At 51.8% G+C, this 22,256-nt stretch overlaps 1 protein-coding gene across 2 annotated transcripts in view; it reads right to left on the bottom strand.

Moving 5' to 3' along the window:
• Positions 1 to 22,256, bottom strand: part of asip1 (agouti signaling protein 1) — a 93,536-nt gene that overhangs the window by 50,557 nt on the left and 20,723 nt on the right. The window contains exons 1-2 of one of the 2 annotated variants that reach the window (XM_072515293.1): positions 10,644 to 10,666; positions 3,081 to 3,256 (exon numbers count right to left, since the gene is read on the bottom strand). In XM_072515293.1, the coding sequence (XP_072371394.1) occupies positions 3,081 to 3,240 (160 nt within the window). In that variant the 5' untranslated portion in view covers positions 3,241 to 3,256; positions 10,644 to 10,666. Of the gene's footprint in view, positions 1 to 3,080; positions 3,257 to 10,643; positions 10,667 to 22,256 lie in introns of those variants that run through there. The other variant, XM_072515292.1, reaches the window with a different exon arrangement.

The raw sequence follows: 22,256 nt of genomic DNA, 5'->3' as shown, positions 1-22,256 counted from the left end.
GGGGGAATCTTATTGAAACTTACAAGATACTGCGAGGCCTGGATAGAATGGATGTGGAGAGGATGTTTCCACTTGTAGGAAAAACTAGAACCAGAGGATACCATCTCAGACTAAAGGGACGATCCTTTAAAACAGAGATAAGGAGGAATTTCTTCAGCCGGAGCCCACTCTTTGCCGCAGAAGGCTGTGGAGGCCAAATCACTGAGTGTCTTTAAGACAGAGATAGATAGGTTCTTGATTAATAAGTGGATCAGGGGTTATGGGGAGAAGGCAGGAGAATGGTGATGACAAAAATATCAGCCATGATTGAATGGCGGAGCAGACTCGATGGGCGGAGTGGCCTAATTCTGCTCCTATGTCTTATGGACTAATATGGCTACTCCAGTTCAGTTTCTGGTCAATGGTAATCAGCAGGATGTTGATAGTGGGGGATTCAGTGATTGTAATGCCAATGAATGTCAAGGGGTAATGATTAGATCCTCTCTTGTTGGAGATGGTCATTACCTGGCACTTATCAGCCCAAACCTGGATATTGTCCAAGCGTTGCTTCATTTGGACATCTTCAGTATCTTGAGGAATTGCAAATGGTACTGAACAATGTGCAGTCTTCAGCGAACATCCCCGTTTCTGGCCTTATGATGGGATGAATGTCATTGATGATGTAGCAGAAGATGGTTGGGCCGAGGACATTACTCCAAGGAACTCCTGCAGTGATCTCCTGGAGCTGTTTTGATTGACCTCCAACCACCACAGCCATCTTCCTTTGTGCCAGGTATGTTTCCAACTAGTGGAGTGATTTCCCCCTGATTCCCATTTACTCCTGTTTAGCTAGAGCTCCTTCATGCCATACTCGGTTTAATGCTGCCTTGATGTCAAGGGAAGTCACTTTCATTTGACCCCTGGCATTTAGCCTTTCTGTCCATGTTTGTAATGAGGTCAAGAGCTGAGTGACCTTGATAACCCTCAAACTGAGAGTCAGTGAATTGGTTATGGATGAGTAAGTGCCGCCTGATAGTGCTGTTGATTAAGCCTTCCATCACTTTACTGATGATTGAGAGTAGACTGATAGGGCGGTAATTGGTTGGATGGGATTTGTCCTGCTTTTTGTGTACAGGACATACCTGGACAATTTTCCACATTGCCAGGTAGATTCCAATGTTGTAGCTGTACTGGAACAGCTTGCCGAGGGACATGGTAAGTTCTGGAGCACAAGTCTTCAGGACTATTTCCAGAATATTATCAGAGCCATAGCCTTTGCAGTATCCAGTGCCTTCAACGGTTTCTTGATATCACATGTAGTGAGTCAAATTGGCTGAAGACTGACATCTGTGATGCTGGAGAACTCTGGGGGAGAACAATCTCCCAGCGTCTTGTCTGTGTGATGATTAATAATTCACCTAAAGTGCGGCTTCTAGCAGGGCCTGTCCAGTTTGCTGCCGTGGTCACAGAATTCTTGAACCTCGGCCCTCTCGTAGGGCCAGAACTTCTCCACAATTTACTGCTCTTCCGCTGTTGTACAATTCTGCTGTTGTTGAGGCCCACAGCATCTCATGGATCCCCATTCTTGAATTGCTAGATCTGTTCAAAGTCTATCCCATTGTATCATTGAATTTGTCTATATATGTATTTGTGGACCCCACCTCTTCATTCATCTGATGAAGGAGCTGAGATCTGAAAGCTAGTGATTCGAAACAAACCTGTTGGACTTTAACCTGGTGACGTAAGACTTCTTGCTGTATCCCATTTAGCACAGTGATAGTGCCACACAACACGATGGAGGTTATCCTGGACTTTGTCTCCACAAGGACTATGAGGTGATCACTCCCACCGATACTGTCATGGACAGCTGCATTTGTGGCAGGCAGGTTGGTGAGGATGAGATCAAGTATGTTTTTCCCTTTTGTTGGTTCCTTCACCACATACCCCAGTCCCAGTCTAGCAGCTATGTGCTTTAGGACCCAGCTTTCTTGGTCTGTGGTGGTACTACCGAGCCACTCTTGGTGGTGGACATTGAACTACCCTGCCCCCATTCTGCCCCCAATCTAAGTGCAGTGGAGTTCAACATGGAGGAGTACAAATTCATCAGCTGAGGGGGGAATGATATGTGGTAATCAGCAGACAGTGCCATGTGACGTTGATACTGAGGCCTCCCAGAGCACCACTAAAGTATATTAGTGGTCCAGTGGATTTTTACGACAATCGGCAATGGTTCCATCATCATCATTTTAATTCCAGATGTATTGTTGAGTTTAAATTCCACCATCTGCCGCGGTGTGATTAGAACCAGGCTCCCTAGAGCATTACTTTGGGTCTCTTGATTACTAGTCCAGCGACAGTACTGCTGCACCACCACATCGCCATTCCTTTATAAGAATTTTTTGGTTTAGTCTTACTTTTCATCCCTTCCTGTTCTGATTTTCATGACCACTGCCAGAGAGGGTACTCCTGATGCAACCTTAAGGCTGCCCAGTCCAGCTAAAGCTATGGTTTAGGATGGGGTCTCTATTAGTATCCAAGGACATATGGAAATTCAACTTCTGCTTTCAGAGTGGGATTCCCAGCAACTTAACTTCTGAGAGTTTGCCTGGAACTGATTTTAGACTCATTTGATTTATGTACGTAATCCAAATAGTCAGAGTTTTGCAGCTACTGTGGCTGATTGGCAGAATCCCCAAGGAAATTGCAGACGAGAGTTTTATTTCCTAACCAAGTCAGCAACCTCTCTGGCAGAGGTTGAAGCCTAATTGAATTATTTAAATGATATATGAAGCAAATTGGAATCAATATTTTAAGCACCAAGTTCAGAGCTCATAGTAACTTCTGCATGTCAATTCTGTTATGATAGAGCAGACAATTTCAGGAATCAATTAAAAACAAGGAGACCTCTTTAATAGTAGAATGCTGAAATTTTAAACAAACTAACTTCATTACTCATTCATATAGAAGTGATTTTCAAAACCTCCATTAACTGCTTGAATCTCAGTTTAAATGCAACTAATTTGAATAAATCTCTTTGCCCCATCTCATAACCCACCCCACCCCCCAACACCACTGAGGTATTAAACAATCTCTTGACTAACCTACTATGGAGATGCCGGTGTACTTGGAGAGCCTCTCAGGATCAGAAATATTCTTGCTTTGTGGAGCATCTGGGTATTTTTCTTCCATAACTAGATGCGAGTATACAAGGAGGCAACAGGTGTATTGGAGAATCCAGCATAAGTACATAGCCCTAGCCATCTTGAATGTTGGAGAACTAAAGAATAGATCAAATAAAACAGGTTATTACTTGTGCATCTTCAACAAAGATGGCAACATATTTTCTATGATAAATAAAGAACTTGCAATTATATCATGCTTTTTAGATTCTGAATTCAGTCTGAACCGCTTTACACTCAGTAAAGTATTCTTGAAGTGTAATTACTGTTATGTATACAAACATGCCAGCTGCTATTTGCAGAGGAATATCTCAGAACTTTGCACAGAATTTCACAGATTTGTTATACTGCAGATGTCCATTTGGTCCATCATGTCTGCACCAGCTCTTGGAATCAGCAATTCACTTAGTACCATTTCCCGTTTTCACCCTGTAAGCCTTCTCCTTGTATCCTTTTCAGTTGACAGTCTCATTCCCTTTTGAATGCCTTGATTTAACTTGCCTCCACCAGACCCCCAGGTCGAGCATTAATAGCTTGCTGTGGAAAAACTTCCTTCTCATATCTCATTTGTTTCTTTTACCAATTATTTTAAATCTGTGCCCTCTCATTTCCAATGCTTTCACAAGTGGGACCAGTTTCTCCCTATGTACTTTGTCATGTTTTGGAATACCTGTATCTCAACTCAGCTTTCTTTTTTTCCAAGGAAAGCAGTCCAATTATGTAATCTTCTTTCTTAACTGAAGTTCCTCATCCTTGGATTTATTCTCATGAATCTTTTCTTCACTACAATTCCTTCACATCCTTCCTAAAGTGCAGTGCCAGGACTGGACGCAATTCTCCAGCTGAAGCCGAACTAGTGTCTTATACAAGTTCAACATAACTTCCTTAATTTTGGACTCTACGCACCTATTAATAAAGCTTAGAATACCGTGAATATGCTTTATTAACTTTGCTCTCAGCTAGCCCTGCCACCTTCAATGACTATTCACATATACACCCAGGTCCCTCTGAATATGCGTCCACTTTAAAGTTGTACCCTTTGTTTTTTATTGTCACTCCATGTTCTTCCTAACAAAATTAATTACTTCATATTTCTTCCCATTGAACCTCATCTACCATCTGTCTGCCTATTCCAGCAATTTGTTCATATCCTTTTGAAGTTCTACAGTATCCTTCTCACAGTTCACACTGTTTCCATCATTCGTTTCATATCATTCATAAATTTTGAAATTATGTCCTGTAAGCCAAGTTCCAATTCATTAATATATATTAGGAAAAGCAAGGGCACCAACATTGACCCTGGGAAGCTCCACCACAAACCTTTCTCTAACCCCAAAAAACATCCATTAACATTAACCTGTCACTCATATCTTGCTACTGCCCCTTTTTTCCATGAGCTATAACTTGGTTCCAGGTCTATTGTGCAACACTGTATTAAATGCCTTTGGGAAGTCCATATACAACACATCAACAGCATTGCTGTCATCAACCCTTTCTGTTGAGCAATATAACTAAACACAAATTATCCTTAAGAAATCCATGCTGGATTTCCTTAATTAATTCACAGTAGTCCAAATAACTATTAATTTGGGTCCTGAGTTATTGGGTGGAATTCTCAATTTCTTTTTCATAGAATCATAGATTTGATTTGATTTAATTTGATTTATTGTCACATGTACCGACGTACAGTGAAAAGTATTTTTCTACAGTCGAGGGAATGTACACAGTATGTATAGTAGACAAAAGAATAATCAACAGAGAACATTGACAAATGGTACATCGACAGTGATTGGTTACAGTGCGGAACAAGGGGCCAAACAAAGCAAATACATGAGCAAGAGCAGCGTAGGGCGTCGTGAATAGTGTTCTTACATGTTGCTAACTTTGCCTTAGTTCAATTGCTCTGTTTTATTACCTTTGCTCTCGAGTCGCCAGGTATCTTTATGATACCGGCACGAGGTTCAAGCCTGAGTAATGATCAATAATCCAATACACCGATTAGTAAGATTTAAATCAAAGCACATTTATTATACACAGTAATCGCTACTCATGCACAAATTCTACGTCTAAGTTACTTCTACAACTAACAGGCCTATACTTAACTTTGAACTGGCCCACCAGGTCAGGGGAACAAAAGGCCTTTCGTTCGGGTTCTGAGTCTGCGGGATTCGAAGTTGGTACGGATTGGTAGCTAGGAGCGCCTATCTCGTAGCGAGCGTTGAATTAAGACTTACAAGTTTGATGATCACTGGAGTCACTGCACTGGTCACGGTCAATATTGGTTCGCTGTTGCTGGGTGACCCGGGCAGGAAGAAGAGCGTGAAGAGAGCGAAGAGGTGAAGAAGAGAGCGATTTGAACTTGGGGCTCAAATCTTATAGTCCCCAGGGGCTTCCTGCCTTTTGGGGCAGACCCTGTACCTGGTCCAAGTGATTGGACCTTGTCCCAATCGCTTGGTTCGATTTTCTCCAATGCTGGAGTGGTTCCCTGATCGATGGGCGGTCTTGAGGTGCTCGTTCACCTCCTTTTGTGTCGGCTCCTGCTGGCGCCGAAGAGTCTGGTTTTGCTTTGTGTGTTTAAATGTTGCTTATTGTTCCCAGGGATTGCTCATTAGTATGCAGATGGCTGTTGTTTTGTTATGCTGATGGTTGCTGGTATCGATATTGTCTGGCCTTTCCAGAGGTAAATACACAGCCAACCTGCAGCTGCTGGTTTTTGTCTTGTTGGCTGACTTTCCCCATCAGCCTTTGCCGTTCGCCATTTTGAATCGGGAGTTGGCCATTTTAAGTGGCTACATACAGGGAACAGATCAGTCCGAGGGGGAGTCGTAGCGGCGTCTTGTAGTTGTGTGGAAGAAGCTTTTCCTATGTCTGGGTGTGCGGGTCTTCAGACTTCTGTACCTTCTGCCTGATGGAAGGGTATGGAAGAAGGCAATGCTTGGGTAGGAGGGGTCTCTGTTGTCTGCCTTCCTGAGGCAGCGGGAGGTGTATACAGAATTAATGTGGGGGTGGCAAGCTTGTATGATGTGTTGGGCTGAGGTCACCACACTCTGCAGTTTCTTGAATTTACACTGCCTAAGTGCAGTGGCAGGTGGTTCTAATGGTGCCGATCCTGTTGGCCGGAATTGTGCCCGATTCTGTGTTTGGAGCCAAATTAATTATGCATGAATGAATATCTCTCCGAACCATCTGGTGGGTTGGGAGATGATTCATCCACCCAACATCAATAGACAGATTTGAGGATGCTGGTCCCATATTTAAATGCCAGTTCAACACACTTTTATCTCTTTCTCCAGTCCACCTGTCATCAGAATACTGCTCAATATGGCACCCAGCTGGAAGCAAAAGTCCACCCCCTTGAAGAAGAAGGCAGCACTCCGCTTCAGCCACTAGGTGCTTCACTCTTGATCCATGGAGTCCGGGGCATTTCCTCTCCCCCAGGAATGGTGACAGGAAAAACCCTAGCATCACCTCTCCAGCCTGAGAGGCCATCGCCTAGGAGGTTAGCGTGGCTGACAACGGCGGCCGAAGAACAATGCTGTGCAGGAAACTGGTGAATGATCTCATCCCCTCTGACATGGTAAGCCACCATTCAACTCTCTCCAGTGTCAAACTCTCATGTACTCAAACGACTACTCCCTCTACAGATCTCACACATCCATTACTAAGGGGCGCATATGGGGGGCACGGTAGCACAGTGGCTTCACACTTCCAGGGTCCCAGGTTTGATACCCGGCTTGGGTCACTGTCTGTGCGGAGTCTGCACGTTCTCCTCTTGTCTGCGTGGGTTTCCTCCGGGTGCTCCTGTTTCCTCCCACAATCCAAAGATGTGCAGGTTAGGTGGATTGACCATGCTAAATTGCCCTTAATGTCCAAAAAGATTAGGTGGGGTTACGGGGAAAGGATGGAGATATGGGCTTAGGTAGGGTGCTCTCTCCAAGGGCCTGTGTAGACTCGATGGGCTGAATGGCCTCCTTCTGCACTGTAAATTCTATGATATCAACATTCATTCTCCCACGGACACTTTCACATCACCAATACCCTATCTGTCATGTTGTTCACACTCCATCCTCTGGCCTTTCTGGGGAGGGCTCAGCACAAACAGAGGACATACATTTAACCCAACCTCTGCTCTTTCCCTCTGGTCACACCTTTCTTATATCTTCAAACTGCCAAGTTGACACACAAGTGAGAATGAGGCCAGACCGGGGAAGGACAGCAGAGATCCTTGTCCTGACCAAATTCAAGGGGGTTGCCTGATCTTTCTGGGGGGAAGGGGAGATTGACTTCTCCCAACGTAATGGTATGGGCACACATGTTGGGCCTGTACTCTTGCCAATTCCATTTTGAATGCCCCGCACTGCTCTGCTGTAGATTTTCCCACAGTAGCTGTTCCCAGTCCACTTGGAACCCGGCAGCTCCATCACTTCATCAAATTCTGACAACCAAAGTGAGTCAATTGTACTTTGAAGCCGCTTAAGCTGATCCACTAAAACTCTATTTCCTTTTTTGTAGGTACCCACAGGTTATGGCAATCCATAGAAATATAGAAAATAGCAGCAGACGTAAGCCATTCAACCCATCACCCCTGTTCTGCCATTAATTATCATCATGGCTGCTCATCCAACTCAATAACCTGTTCCCTCCTACCCCCCCCCCCCCCCCCCCCCCCCACCCCCATACCCTTGGATCACTCGCCCCCAAGAGCTATAATTAACTCCTTCTTGATAACATGTGGCCGGGATTCTCCGTTGGCTGACACCAGGAGCGAAATTCTCCGGAAACGGCGCGATGTCCGCCGACTGGCGCCCAAAACGGCGCCAATCAGACGGGCATCGCGCCGCCCCAAAGGTGCGGAATGCTCCGCATCTTTGGGGGCCAAGCCCCAAATTGAGGGGCTAGGCCGACGCCGGAGGAATTTCCGCCCCGCCAGCTGGCGGAAACGGCCTTTGTTGCCCCGCCAGCTGGCGCGGAAATGACATCTCCGGGCGACGCATGCGCGGGAGCGTCAGCGGCCGCTGACAGTTTCCCACGCATGCGCAGTGGAGGGAGCCTCTTCCACCTCCGCCATGGTGGAGACCGTGGCGGAGGCGGAAGGGAAAGAGTGCCCCCACGGCACAGGCCCGCCCGCAGATCGGTGGGCCCCGATCGCGGGCCAGGCCACCGTGGCGGCACCCCCCGGGGTCAGATCGCCCCGCGCCCCCCCAGGACCCCAGAGCCCGCCCACGCCGCCTTTTCCCGCCGGTAAGGTAGGTGATTTAATTTACGCCGGCGGGACAGGCAATTTATCGGCGGGACTTCGGCCCATCCGGGCCGGAGAATCGAGCGGGGGGGGCCCACCAACCGGCGCGGCGCAATTCCCGCCCCTGCCGAATATCTGGTGCCGGAGACTTCGGCAACCGGGGGGGCGGTATTCACGCGGGATTCACGCGTTTGCCCGCCGACCGGAGAATCCCGCCCGAGGTCAATGGAGTTTTCCATTGTCGGCGTCTAGCCCGTGGCGATCTTGCGGCGGGCAGGGCGGAAGAATCCAGCACCAAAACTGCACGCAATATTCCAGGCCTCACCAATGCCCAGTGGAATTGCAGTAAAAGATCCCTATCCCAAAGGCTAACATACCATTGGGCTTCTTTACTGCCTGCTGTACCTGCATGCCTACTTTCAGCGACTGATGCACAAGGACACCAAGGTCTCGCTGAGTATCCACCTCTCTCAATTTACACCCATTCATACAGGCATTCTTTGCCTAACACTTTTCTTATTCCTCTTTCTGTCTTTTTTTTTGTTCTTGTTTCCTCCTCCTCTGATTCCTTGCATAGATTCCCATACCCCAGCCGTTTTAGTTTAAACCCTCCCAAGCATTAGAGCAAATGCTCCCCCTAGGTCATCAGTCCCGGTCCTGCCCAGGTTTAACCTGTCCGGTTTGTACTGGTTTCACCTCCCCCAGAACCGATCCCAATACCCCAGGAATGGGAAATCCTCCCCCTCACACCATCTCTTCAGCCACGTATTCACCCGATATATCCTGCTATATCTACTCTGACTAGCATGTGGCACTGGGAGTAATCCTGAGATCACAACTTTTGCAGTCAGACTTCTCAACTTTCTTCTTAACTCCCTTTATTCTGCTTTTAAGACCTCATCCTTTTTTTACCTATGCCGTGGGTACCGATCATGTACCACGACCACTGGCTGTCACTTTCCCACAACAGAATGTCCTGCAATCACTCTGAGATATCCCTGACCCTAGCACCAGGGAGATAACATACCATCTTGGAGTCTCATCTGCGGCCACAGATATACCTATCTATTCGCCGTATAATCAAATCCCCAATAACTATTGCATTCCCACACTTTTTCCTCCTCTCCTCTGCAGCAGGACCAACTGTGTTGCAATGAATTTGGCTATTGCTGCTTTCCCCTGATAGGTCATTCCCCTCAATAGTATCCAAAGTGGTATATCTGTTTTGCAGGGGAATACCACAGGAGAATCCTGCACTGTCTGCCTAGCTCTCTTGATCTGCCTGGTGGTCACTCATTCCCTCCCTGGTTGTGGGGTCTGAGCCTGTGGTGTGACTACCTCTCTATACATGCTATCCATGACACTCTCTGCCTCACAGATGCCCCATAGTGTCCCCAGCCGCTGCTCCATCTCCGAAACCTGGGCTTCCATGAGCTGTAGCTGGAAAGACTTCCTGCACGCATGCTGGTTTGAAACACTGGAAATGTTCCCGGCTTCCCACATAGAGCAAGAGGAACAAACCAAGGCTTTGAGCTCTCCTTCCATGAATTAAAATGAATTTAAATTTAAACTTTTGAAGATGCTTGATAATAGATTAAATTGAATTCTCTATGATCCTTCTTTCCTTGACCTTGTGACAACAGTTATAGCCCTTACATTTACAAACCACAAAACATATTTTCAACAATAAGTGATAAATGTTGTAAAGACTAACCAAACTTACCCACTACTTACCAATCAGCTCTCCCCCTTGTAGCTTCAGTTGCAACAGAGGAAGAACACTCTCTGAATATTTAAAAGTTACCAAGCAAGGAGTAAAAGTAAAGAGCACCTCTTCCGCTCTGCACTGAAATCTCACTCTGTTTCAAATTCCCAAGTTTAAAACTCACTCTGACTATGCCTCAAGCCGGATGTGGCCTCTCCCACTGCTTGTGAACAAAGCTCACTGTGAGTGCGATTTGACGCCCTTTTCTTAAACAGAGCTGAGATGGTCTGAGATGACTCCGATGACACACTCCAGTTATGCTTCTAAATTAAGTCATCAACACCTCTTGACTCCTAATCATTCTTCAAGTAATGAACAGATAACTGCCACACAGCTATCTGGGTAGGGCAGCCCCTTATTAACTTTTTAACTAGACTACCTTTAACCCGCCTTTAAGGACAGAAAAATAAATTTAAACAGTTTATCCCACTGTCAGGAAACAGATTTTTTTGCATCCAGCCAAATTAAGTGCCCTACCCACCACGATTCCTGCTGCTGGTAGAACCAAAGATTTCTAGTATAGTTGTAGTGTAAATATAAAAGGTGGCTGGTTAGCTCAGTTCGCTGGATGGTAGGTTTGTGATGCAGAGCAACACCAACAGCACAGGTTCAGCTCCCGTAATGACTGATGTTATTCATGAGGGTTCTGCCTCCTCAACCTTGCCTGAGTGTGATGACACTCAGGTTACATTACCACCAGTCAGCTCTTAAAGGGGATAACAGCCTCTGGAACTGTGGCGACATTGGTATTTCGCAGAGAGGGGCAAGTGTATATCCTGGAAAATTTTATGCGTTGTAAGGTTTCCCGTTCAACAAGAAAGGAAATACTCCTCGACTGTGGTTCTTTTCTGCTCGTCTGAGTCGAGTGGATCATGTGTCAGCAGGAGAACATTTAGGGGAATCTGATCATTGTATCTTTTATAAGGTCACAAAGCGACCATGCCACATTTGTACAAACAAAAACTTACTTTATTTTACAACTACATACAGCTCGAGGAGATCTCTACTGAGTATTCACGAGTCGGTGCCTTACTGGCCGACTCTATTTATACATAGCCATATATTATTAGAGGCCCTGTGACCCTTTATCAGGGAGCTCGTATTCTGCAAGGTTCACGGGTAGTTAATCATTCCCACTGCGTAAGATATGTATGGGTTATAACAGTAGCATACGGTTTAGGTTTGTCAAAACAATTAAGAACAAGAATAATTAACTGGATGAAAGCCAGTTTCGAAAGTGAGCTTTTCACCTGAGCAGTGGGAGAGGCCACATCCAGAGTGAGGCACAGCCAGGGTGATTTTAAACTTGGAAATTTGAAACAGAATGGTAATTGAATTGGTAAGTCTTTCCCTCTTTCCTTTTTTCTAAATTTAGATTCTAACATGGCCACAGTGAAGTGCGAGTCATATAATGTTAAAAAGACAAGTTTAAAGGCTTTGTTCCTTAACACATAGAGCATTCGCAATAAAGCGGATGAGCTAATTGCGCAAATAGACATTAACGGGTATGATATAATCGGGATTATGGAGTCATGGTTGCAGTGTGACCAGGGATGGGAAGTGAGTGTTCAGGGGTATTCAGTATTTAGGAAGCGCAGATAAAAAGGAATAGGGGGTAGAGTGACAGTGCTGGTTAAAGAGGAAATAAATGCAATAGTGAGGAAGCAAATTAGCTCTGACAATGTGGAATCTGTATGGGTAACGCAGAGGAACACCAAAGGGCAAAAGACATTAGTGGGTGTCATATATTGACCCCCAAACTGCAGTGGTGATGTTGGGAATGGCAAAAGGTAATTAGAGACGCATGCGATAAAGGAACATCTGTAATTATTGGTGATTCAACTGCATATAGATTGGGCAAATCAAATTCCTGGAGTGTATGCGGGATGGTTTTCTGGACCAATACATTGAGGAACCAACTAGAGAGCAGGCCATCCTAGACTAGGTACTGTATAATGAGAACAGAATTATTGGCAATCTAGTTGTGTGAGACCCCTTGGGAATGAACGACCAGAACAGGTAGACTCTTTCATCAAAATGGAGAGTCAAGTAGTTGATTCTGAGATTAGGATCCTGAATTTTAATAAAGGAAACTATGATGATATGAGGCAAGAGTTGGCTTTGATCAATTCGGGAACATTACTTAAAGGGATGACAGTGGATAGGTAATGGCAAATATTCAAGGAGCACACGAGGGAACTGCTACAATTGTTTATTCGTGTCTGGCACAAATGGAAAATTAGAGATATCATGGGGAATTAGAGCTTGGATTAGTACTTGGAACTATGATGTTGTTGCCATTATAGAGACCTGGTTGAGGGAAGGGCAGGATTGGCAGCTAAACGTTCCAGGATTTAGATGTTTCAGGCGGGATAGAGGGGGATGTAAAAGGGGTGGCGGAGTTGCGCTCCTGGTTAGGGAGAATATCACAGCTGTACTACGGGAGGACACCTCAGAGGGCAGTGAGGCTATATGGGTAGAGATCAGGAATAAGAAGGGTGCAGTCACAATGTTGGGGGTTTACTACAGGCCTCCCAACAGCCAGCAGGAGATAGAGGAGCAGATCTAATGTTTTTAATCTAATAGGCAGACAGATTTTGGAAAAGAGTAAAAACAACAGGGTTGTGGTGATGGGAGACTTCAACTTCCCCAATATTGACTGGGACTCACTTAGTGCCAGGGGCTTAGACGGGGCAGAGTTTGTAAGGAGCATCCAGGAGGGCTTCTTAAAACAATATGTAGACAGTCCAACTCGGGAAGGGGCGGTACTGGACCTGGTATTGTGTGGAATATAAGGAAAGTAGGAAGGAACTTAAGCAAGGAGTCAGGAGGCCTAGAAGGGGTCACGAAAAGTCATTGGCAAATAGGGTTAAGGAAAATCCCAAGGCTTTTTACACGTACATAAAAAGCAAGAGGGTAGCCAGGGAAAGGGTTGGCCCACTGAAGGATAGGCAAGGGAATCTATGTGTGGAGCCAGAGGAAATGGGCGAGGTACTAAATGAATACTTTGCATCAGTATTCACCAAAGAGAAGAAATTGGTAGATGTTGAGTCTGGAGAAGGGTGTGTAGATAGCCTGGGTCACATTGAGATCCAAAAAGACGAGGTGTTGGGTGTCTTAAAAAATATTAAGGTAGATAAGTCCCCAGGGCCTGATGGGATCTACCCCAGAATACTGAAGGAGGCTGGAGAGGAAATTGCTGAGGCCTTGACAGAATTCTTTGGATCCTCACTGTCTTCAGGTGATGTCCCGGAGGACTGGAGAATAGCCAATGTTCTTCCTCTGTTTAAGAAGGGTAGCAAGGATAATCCAGGGAACTACAGGCCAGTGAGCCTTACTTCAGTGGTAGGGAAATTACTGGAGAGAATTCTTCGAGACAGGGTCTACTCCCATTTGGAAGCAAATGGATGTATTAGTGAGAGGCAGCATGGTTTTGCGAAGGGGAGGTCGTGTCTCACTAACTTGATAGAGTTTTTCGAGGAGGTCACAAAGATGATTGATGCAGGTAGGGCAGAGGATGTTGTCTATATGGACTTCGGTAAGGCCTTTGACAAGGTCCATCATGGTAGACTAGTATAAAAGGTGAAGTCACACGGGATCAGGGGTGAGCTGGCAAGGTGGATACAGAACTGGCTAGGTCATAGAAGGCAGAGAGTAGCAATGGAAGGATGCTTTTCTAATTGGAGGGCTGTGACCAGTGGTGTTCTGCAGGGATCAGTGCTGGGACCTTTGCTGTTTGTAGTATATATAAATGATTTGGAGGAAAATGTAACTGGTCTGATTAGTAAGTTTGCAGACGATACAAAGGTTAGTGGAATTGCGGATAGCGATGAGGACTGTCAGAGGATACAGCAGGATTTAGATTGTTTGGAGACTTGGGCGGAGAGATGGCAGATGGAGTTTAATCCGGACAAATGTGAGGTAATGCATTTTGGAAGGTCTAATGCAGGTAGGGAATATACAGTGAATGGTAGATCCCTCAAGAGTATTGAAAGTCAGAGAGATCTAGGAGTACAGGTCCACAGGTCACTGAAAGGGGCAACACAGGTGGAGAAGGTAGTCAAGAAGGCATACGGCATGCTTGCCTTCATTGGCCGGGGCATTGAGTATAAGAATTGACAAGTCATGTTGCAGCTGTATAGAACCTTAGTTAGGCCACACTTGGTGTATAGTGTTCAATTCTGGTCGCCACACTACCAGAAGGATATGGAGGCTTTAGAGAGGGTGCAGAAGTGATTTACCAGAATGTTGCCTGGTATGGATGGCATTAGCTATGAGGAGCGGTTGAATAAACTCGGTTTGTTCTCACTGGAACGACGGAGGTTGAGGGGCGACCTGATAGTGGTCTACAAAATTATGAGGGGCATAGTCAGAGTGGATAGTCAGAGGCTTTTCCCCAAGGTAGAGGGGTCAATTACTAGGGGGCATAGGTTTAAGGTGAGAGGGGCAAGGTTTAGAGTAGATGTACAAGGCAAGTTTTTTACACAGAGAAGTGGGTGCCTGGAACTCGCTACCGGAGGAGGTGGTGGAAGCAGGGACGATAGTGACGTTTAAGGGGCAGCTTGACAAATACATGAATAGGATGGGAATAGAGGGATATGGACCCAGGAAGTGTAAAAGATTGTAGTTTAGTCGGGCAGCATGGTCGGCACGGGCTTGGAGGGCTGAAGGGCCTGTTCCTGTGCTGTACATTTCTTTGTTCTTTGATGAGGCGGAACCGGTGGATGTGGTACATTTGGACTTTCAAAAGGCTTTTGGCAAAGTCCTGCATCAGAGATTAGTGTGTAAAGTTAAAGCGCATGGGATTGAGGTGGTGTATAGAGATGGATAGTATACTGATTTGCAGACAGGAAGTAAAGAATAGAAATTAACGGGTCTTTTTTAAATTGGCAGGCAGTGACTAGTGGGGTACCGCAGGGATCGATGCCAGGGCCCCAGATATTCACAATATATATTAATGATTTAGATTCTTTTTAAATTTAAAGTACCCAAATATTTTTTTTTCCAATTATGAGGCAATTTTGCATGGTCAATCTGCCTACCCTGGAGGTTGTGGGATTGTGGGGGTGAGACCCACGCAGACACGGGGAGAATGTGCAACTCCACACGGACAGTGACCTGGGACAGGGATCGAACCTGAGTCCTTGGCGCTGTGAGGCAGCAGTGCTAACCACTGCACCACTGTGCCACCTTCAATATAATATTTAGATGAAGGGCTATGAAGAGAGAGGAGGATATCGGGATTAGTTTTGGAATGCTCTAACTGAAGAACCAAAAAGGCTGAGTGCTCCCACATGCTCTAAATTTCTATGTATCCCTGTAAGTTTTAATTACATCAATAATCAGATATTTCATCCATGTTTATGCTGATTTGGTTTTGGCCAGAAATTGTTCCACATATCTATTATTCTGAGAAAGGAAATTCTTCTCTTTTAACAGAGGCTCAACATCACAAACATCAACATTTTATGTTTTGATTCTGATGGCATTTTCCTGTCCCACAGAAAGTCAGTGGACTTTGGCTCACCTCATCCCCCTCAGCGATCCTGCAATTGTGGGGCCAGAAAATTCTACTTTTGAACAGGAAATGCGAATTCTAAAAGCATCCTCGTTACTTTTTTCTGAATCCTCTCTAAATAATCAAGATGCCTTTGAAAGTTGAATGCAGAAAATTGCACATAATGGTCAAAATTCTCCTTTATCGGCGGAAAGTCCGCCGATCGGCGCAAAAAACGGCGCAAATCCGACTTGCGTCACGTCGGAAAAATGGGTCGATAGTCTCCGGCCCGAAATGGGCTAGCAGCGACATAACGGGATCCGCGCTTGCGCAGTGGTTCACGCCGTGCAGCGTCATACGCGCTGCACGGCGTGACGGCTCATAAGGCCGCGCTGCTCCCCCCCCACCCGACCGGAACACCCGACCGCAACACCCGACTGGATGGCTGGCCGTCGCTCAGCCCCGAGGTTCGAGTCACGCGATGTGGAGGCGCTCCTGGACGCGGTGGAGCAGAGGAGGGACGCCCTGTATCCCGGGCACGGCCGCAGAGTTGCCCCACGCCACAGCCGGCGTCTGTGGAGGGATGTGGCAGAGGCGTCACCGCTGGAGAAGCGCGCACACAACAATAGGGAGCATGTGAGGACTGGAGGAGGGCCCGCTGATGAGAGGCCACTGACCGTACACGAGGAAAGGGCCCTGGAACTGGCTGGCGGACCTGAGGACCGTGAGGTTGCTGATGCAGAGGTCGGGGGCGTACTAGCGAGTGAGCCACCGACAGCCCGTCCCCATATCCCCCCTCCCCTATATCCCCCTCCCCCGTATCACCTGATCACTGCCTGATGTCTAACCATGCATGCTTCATTGTGTATCGCAGGACCAAACGTCCAGGCACCCATCCCCGCAGATGCAGACCGTCCGCAGGATGCCCCTCGGAGACCACAGGAGACGGAGAGACCCGCACCCTCCAGCATGCGACGCCCGCAGGATGCCCCTCGGAGACCACAGGAGACGGAGAGACCCGCACCCTCCAGCATGCGACGCCCGCAGGATGCCCCTCGGAGACCACAGGAGACGGAGAGACCCGGACCCTCCAGCATGCGACGCCCGCAGGATGCCCCTCGGAGACCACGGGAGACGGAGAGACCCGGACCCTCCAGCATGCGACGCCAGCAGGATGCCCCTCGGAGACCACGGGAGACGGAGAGACCCGGACCCTCCAGCATGCGACGCCCGCAGGATGCCCCTCGCACACCACGGGAGACGGAGAGACCTGGAGCAACTGGGAGACGACACCCCCGTCACGTGCGGGAGCGACCACCCAGCGACGAGGGGGGCAGCCACAGGCCCCCGTCACATCCGAGCCAGGACACCACTACCCAGGACACCCCTACCCGGGACAGCACTACCCAGGAAGACGAAATACCGGACAGTGACTCAGAGTGGATGGGTGGAGACGAACCCCCACCCCAAAGTGCCATGGACTCAGAGTGGGACGAAGAGCACGACACAACGCCACTGCTGTCACCAACACCCTCCGCCATCGCAGAAACACTCACCACGGTTGGGCACTTTAGTGATGAGGCGTCTGATACACTCACTGGTGCGCACAACACAGCCGTCCCGGTACAGCAGGTGGAGGTAGGAGCAGCAGAGGGACCGGGCGGTCGGAGGGCAGCCCAGCCCAAGCGAACATCTGCCGCCCAGATGGATCCCGGGTTCCTGCAGTTACCACACCCACACATAGATCCGATGCAACCACCGACCCGGAGACGAGCGAAGAGGGTGACGGGCGGCTTGCGGCGGCTGCAGTCGCAGGTGGAGGAGTCCACCCGCGTCCAGGAGCTGGGAGTGGTGCCGGTCATGCGTGCCACCCAGGCTGACACCGCACGGGTGGCGTCCGCGGTGGAGGCAATGGGTGCGACGGTGTCAGACATGGGGAACGGTTTGCGAGGCCTGGGGCCTTCCGTGCAGGCGGCGTCTGTGGCCCAGGACATGGCTGCCCTCTCACAGGAGGCCATGAGCCAGTGCCAGCGCCAGATGGCAGATGCGCTCAACGCCATAGCCCAGTCTCTGCAGGCCATGGCCCAGTCTCAGCAGGCCATGGCCCAGTCTCTGCAGGCCATCGCTGAGGGCATCGGCGCCAGTGGCCATGTGCGAGCCGGCGTCGCACTGTCACAGACAGGGTTTGCCAACCCCCTGGGCTCCATGGCTGCAAACCTGCAGACCCCTGTCGATACCAGCACAGGCCTCCAGGACTGGCAGCGCCAGATGTCGGGGGGGCGTCGGATGGCCAGTCCGTTCGCATCCCCCACCCATGTAGAGGCCTGGGGGCCATCGGGCACCCCGAGGGAGGAGGAGGTGGTGTGGTCCGTCCCGGCTCCCCCTGTAGGGGAGGTCCCGGTACACCGCGACACCTCGGACTCCCCCCCCTTCCGTCCCAGGTGCATCGGGTGGGCAACGGGCAGGACAGGCTGGCAGCTCGCCATCCCAGTCGCCCGGGCCGCAGCCTGGCCCATCTAGGCCAGGACGCCCCAGGAAACGGCCGCCAAAGGGATCCAGTGTCAGAGGGCAGGAATCACAGGAGTCCACCTCCAGTTCTGCTGTACCGTCTGGGGAACCACGTAGACGTAGTCAAAGGGCCCGTAAGGCCAAACAATTAGACACTGAGTAAGTTGGCACGGGTGCAGGGCACAGATGAGTTTTAGGGGCTAGGGCACGTGCATGAACTCCTTTGGTTATTAAAGTCAATGTTACACCTACCGAAGCTGCCTTTGTGCTCTGTCCAAAGTGTGCGGGGGTGTCATGTACGTTGAGCGCAAGTGTGTGTGTGAGGGGTGGTCTTACCTCAGCCCCAGGTGAGTCTGCCCCCTTCCCCCTGGGCCGCCATCAACATCCCCCGGGCAGAGGACGGGACCGTGCGCTGCAGTGTCACAGCCGCATGCAGGGATGGTCCGGGTGGATGGTGGTACTGTGGCCATGGGTCAGACATAGTCCAACGATGTAGAGCCAGGAGCTCATCGCAGGGCGGGTTGTCATCATCCTCCATGGCCTGCGATAGACACGGGTCCACCCGCAACTGTGTGAGCCCGGCCCGTTGTGCCGCAGGTGGATCGGCAATGGGGGGGGGGGGGGGGTGGTGTGCATGCGAGTGGGGTGGGTGGGGTTGGGGAGGGGGGTGAGGGTGCTGGGTGGGTGGATGGGTGGGGGGTGTGGGTGGTCGGCTGTTGCCATGGTGTGCGGTCTGTGGCCATACTACCCGATTCCCACGCCCATCTAGTCAGTGAAGCGGGCGTCTATCAGTCTGTCCCGTGCCCGCTGGGCCAGCCGGTAACGGTGGACAGCCACCTGCCTGTGTCTACTCCGTCTTCCCTGACCATTGCCCCCATCCCCCTCATCTGGGGAGGACTGGGCCTCTTCCTGCTGCTCCTCCACTCCGCCCTCCTCTGCCTGCGGCACATCGCCCCTCTGCTGGGCTATGTTGTGCAGGACGCAGCACACCACAGTGATGCGGCCGACCCTATTTGAACGATACTGGAGGGCGCCCCCAGAGAGGTCCAGGCACCTGAAACGCATCTTCAGCACACCAAAGCACCTCGCGATCACTCCCCTTGTCGCTACATGGGCATCATTGTAGCGGTTCTCCGCCTCATTGCGTGGCCTCCGTATAGGCGTCATCAGCCACGATCGCAATGGGTAGCCCCTGTCGCCCAGCAACCAGCCCCTCAGCCGGGGATGGCGTCCCTCGTACATGCCGGGGATGGATGACCGCGACAACACGAATGAGTCGTGTACACTGCCTGGGTGACGGGCGCAGACGTGCAGGATCATCATGCGGTGGTCGCAGACCACCTGTACGTTCATCGAATAGGTCCCCTTCCTATTAGTGAACATGGCCCTGTTATCTGCAGGTGGCCGCACGGCGACGTGCATCCCATCGATCGCGCCCTGGACCATGGGGAACCCGGCAACGGCAGAGAAGCCCACGGCCCGGGCATCTTGGCTGGCCCGGTCCACGGGGAAGCGGATGTAGCGGTGCGCCATGGCATATAGGGCATCTGTCACTGCCCGGATGCACCGGTGCACCGATGTCTGCGATATGCCGGACAGGTCCCCACTCGGTGCCTGGAATGACCCCGTTGCATAAAAGTTCAGGGCCACCGTAACCTTGACGGACACGGGGAGAGGGTGTCCCCCGCCAGTGCCACGCGGTGACAGGTGTGCCAGCAGGTGGCAGATGTGTGCCACGGTTTCCCGGCTCATCCGGAGTCTCCTCCTGCATTCCCGGTCCGTGAGGTCCTGGTATGACTGCCGGGGCCGGTACACACGGGGCGCCCTCGGGTGCCTCCGTTGCCGTGGGGCCGCGACGTCCTCCCCCCCCCTCCTCGTCCTGTCGGTCAGGTGTCCCTCCAGCCTGGGCGGCTGCCACCTGCCCCTCTGCGGCAGCCTGCGCCGCCTCTCTGGCACGCTCCTCCTCCTCCTCCTCCTCCTCCTCATCCAGGGCAACATAGACATGAGCGGCTGCCACCACGGCGGCCAACATCGCTGGATGATCTGAAAACATGACGGCCTGGTGGGGGGGAGGGGAACGACGACATGTCATCATTGCCCATATCCCCTCCTCCCCCAGCCAGGTGGCATTGACCGCATGGGTCCAACTGTTGGAGGCTGGCACCTGGCCAGGTGGACCAACTCACTTGCCCTCCCATCCCCCTCCTCGGTACGGACCCCCCCCCCAACCTCCACCCCAGCACGGACCCCCAACCCCCAACCTCCACCCCGGCACGGACCCCCTCCCAACCTCCACCCCAGCACGGACCCTCCCCCCCCAACCTCCACCCCAGCACGGACACCCCCCCCAAACTCCACCCCGGCATGGACCCCCCCCCAACCTCCCCCCCCCAGCACGGACCCCCCCCCAACCCCCAACCTCCACCCCGGCACGGCACGGACCCCCCCCAACCTCCACCCCAGCACGGACCCCCCCCCAACCTCCACCCCAGCACGAACCCCCCCCAACCTCCACCCCGGCACGGACCCCCCCCCAACCTCCACCCCAGCACGGACCCCCCCCAACCTCCACCCCGGCACGGCACGGACCCCCCCCAACCTCCACCCCGGCACGGCATGGACCCCCCCAACCTCCACCCCAGCACGGACCCCCCCCCAACCTCCACCCCAGCACGGACCCCCCCCCCCCAACCTCCACCCCGGCACGGCACGGACCCCCCCCAACCTCCACCCCGGCACGGCACGGACCCCCCCCAACCTCCACCCCGGCACAGCACGGACCCCACCCAACCTCCACCCCAGCACGGACCCCCCCCCAACCTCCACCCCAGCACGGACCAACCCCCAACCTCCACCCCGGCACGGCACGGACCCCCCCCCCCCCCAACCTCCACCCCAGCACGGACCCCCCCCCCCCAACCTCCACCCCAGCACGGACCAACCCCCAACCTCCACCCCAGCACGGACCCCCCCAACCTCCACCCCGGCATGGACCCCCCCCAACCTCCACCCCGGCATGGACCCCCCCCCAACCTCCCCCCCCAGCACGGACCCCCCCCAACCCCCAACCTCCACCCCGGCACGGCACGGACCCCCCCCAACCTCCACCCCAGCACGGACCCCCCCCCAACCTCCACCCCAGCACGAACCCCCCCCCAACCTCCACCCCGGCACGGACCCCCCCCCAACCTCCACCCCAGCACGGACCCCCCCCAACCTCCACCCCGGCACGGCACGGACCCCCCCCAACCTCCACCCCGGCACGGCACGGACCCCCCCAACCTCCACCCCAGCACGGACCCCCCCCCAACCTCCACCCCAGCACGGACCCCCCCCCCAACCTCCACCCCGGCACGGCACGGACCCCCCCCCCAACCTCCACCCCGGCACGGCACGGACCCCCCCCAACCTCCACCCCGGCACGGCACGGACCCCACCCAACCTCCACCCCAGCACGGACCCCCCCCCAACCTCCACCCCAGCACGGACCAACCCCCAACCTCCACCCCGGCACGGCACGGACCCCCCCCCCAACCTCCACCCCAGCACGGACCCCCCCCCCCCCCCAACCTCCACCCCAGCACGGACCAACCCCCAACCTCCACCCCAGCACGGACCACCCCCCCCAACCTCCACCCCAGCACGGACCGCCCCCCAACCCCCAACCTCCACCCCGGCACAGACCCCCCCCGCCAACCTCCACCCCAGCACGGACCCCCTCCCGGCCTACTCTAACCACCCCCCCCCCCCGCCGCACACACACACACACAACCCGAGACACACCTCTCCTCACGCAATCAGACTGCGGCCACGCCTATGCCTGCCCAGAGCCAACCCCCCAGGCCGTCACTCACCTCCACGCTGGTCGGCGTGAGCCTGGAGCACCGGGTCACGCCGATGAAAAGGAGGTTTGATTCACGTCGACGTGAACGGTCATCACGTCGACGGGACTTCGGCCCATCCGGAAGGGAGAATATCGGCAGGCCGGAAATCGGCTGCCTTGCGCAGACCCGTGACATTCTCAGCGGCAGCGGCGCCATTAACGCCCCGCCGACTTTTCTCCCTTCGGAGACTTCGGCAACCGGCGGG

Source organism: Scyliorhinus torazame, chromosome 8 (assembly GCF_047496885.1).
Source record: "Scyliorhinus torazame isolate Kashiwa2021f chromosome 8, sScyTor2.1, whole genome shotgun sequence".
Lineage (NCBI taxonomy): Eukaryota > Metazoa > Chordata > Chondrichthyes > Carcharhiniformes > Scyliorhinidae > Scyliorhinus > Scyliorhinus torazame.
The sequence above is the reverse complement of the archived record's forward strand: the minus strand, read 5'-3'. Positions and strand labels throughout refer to the sequence as shown.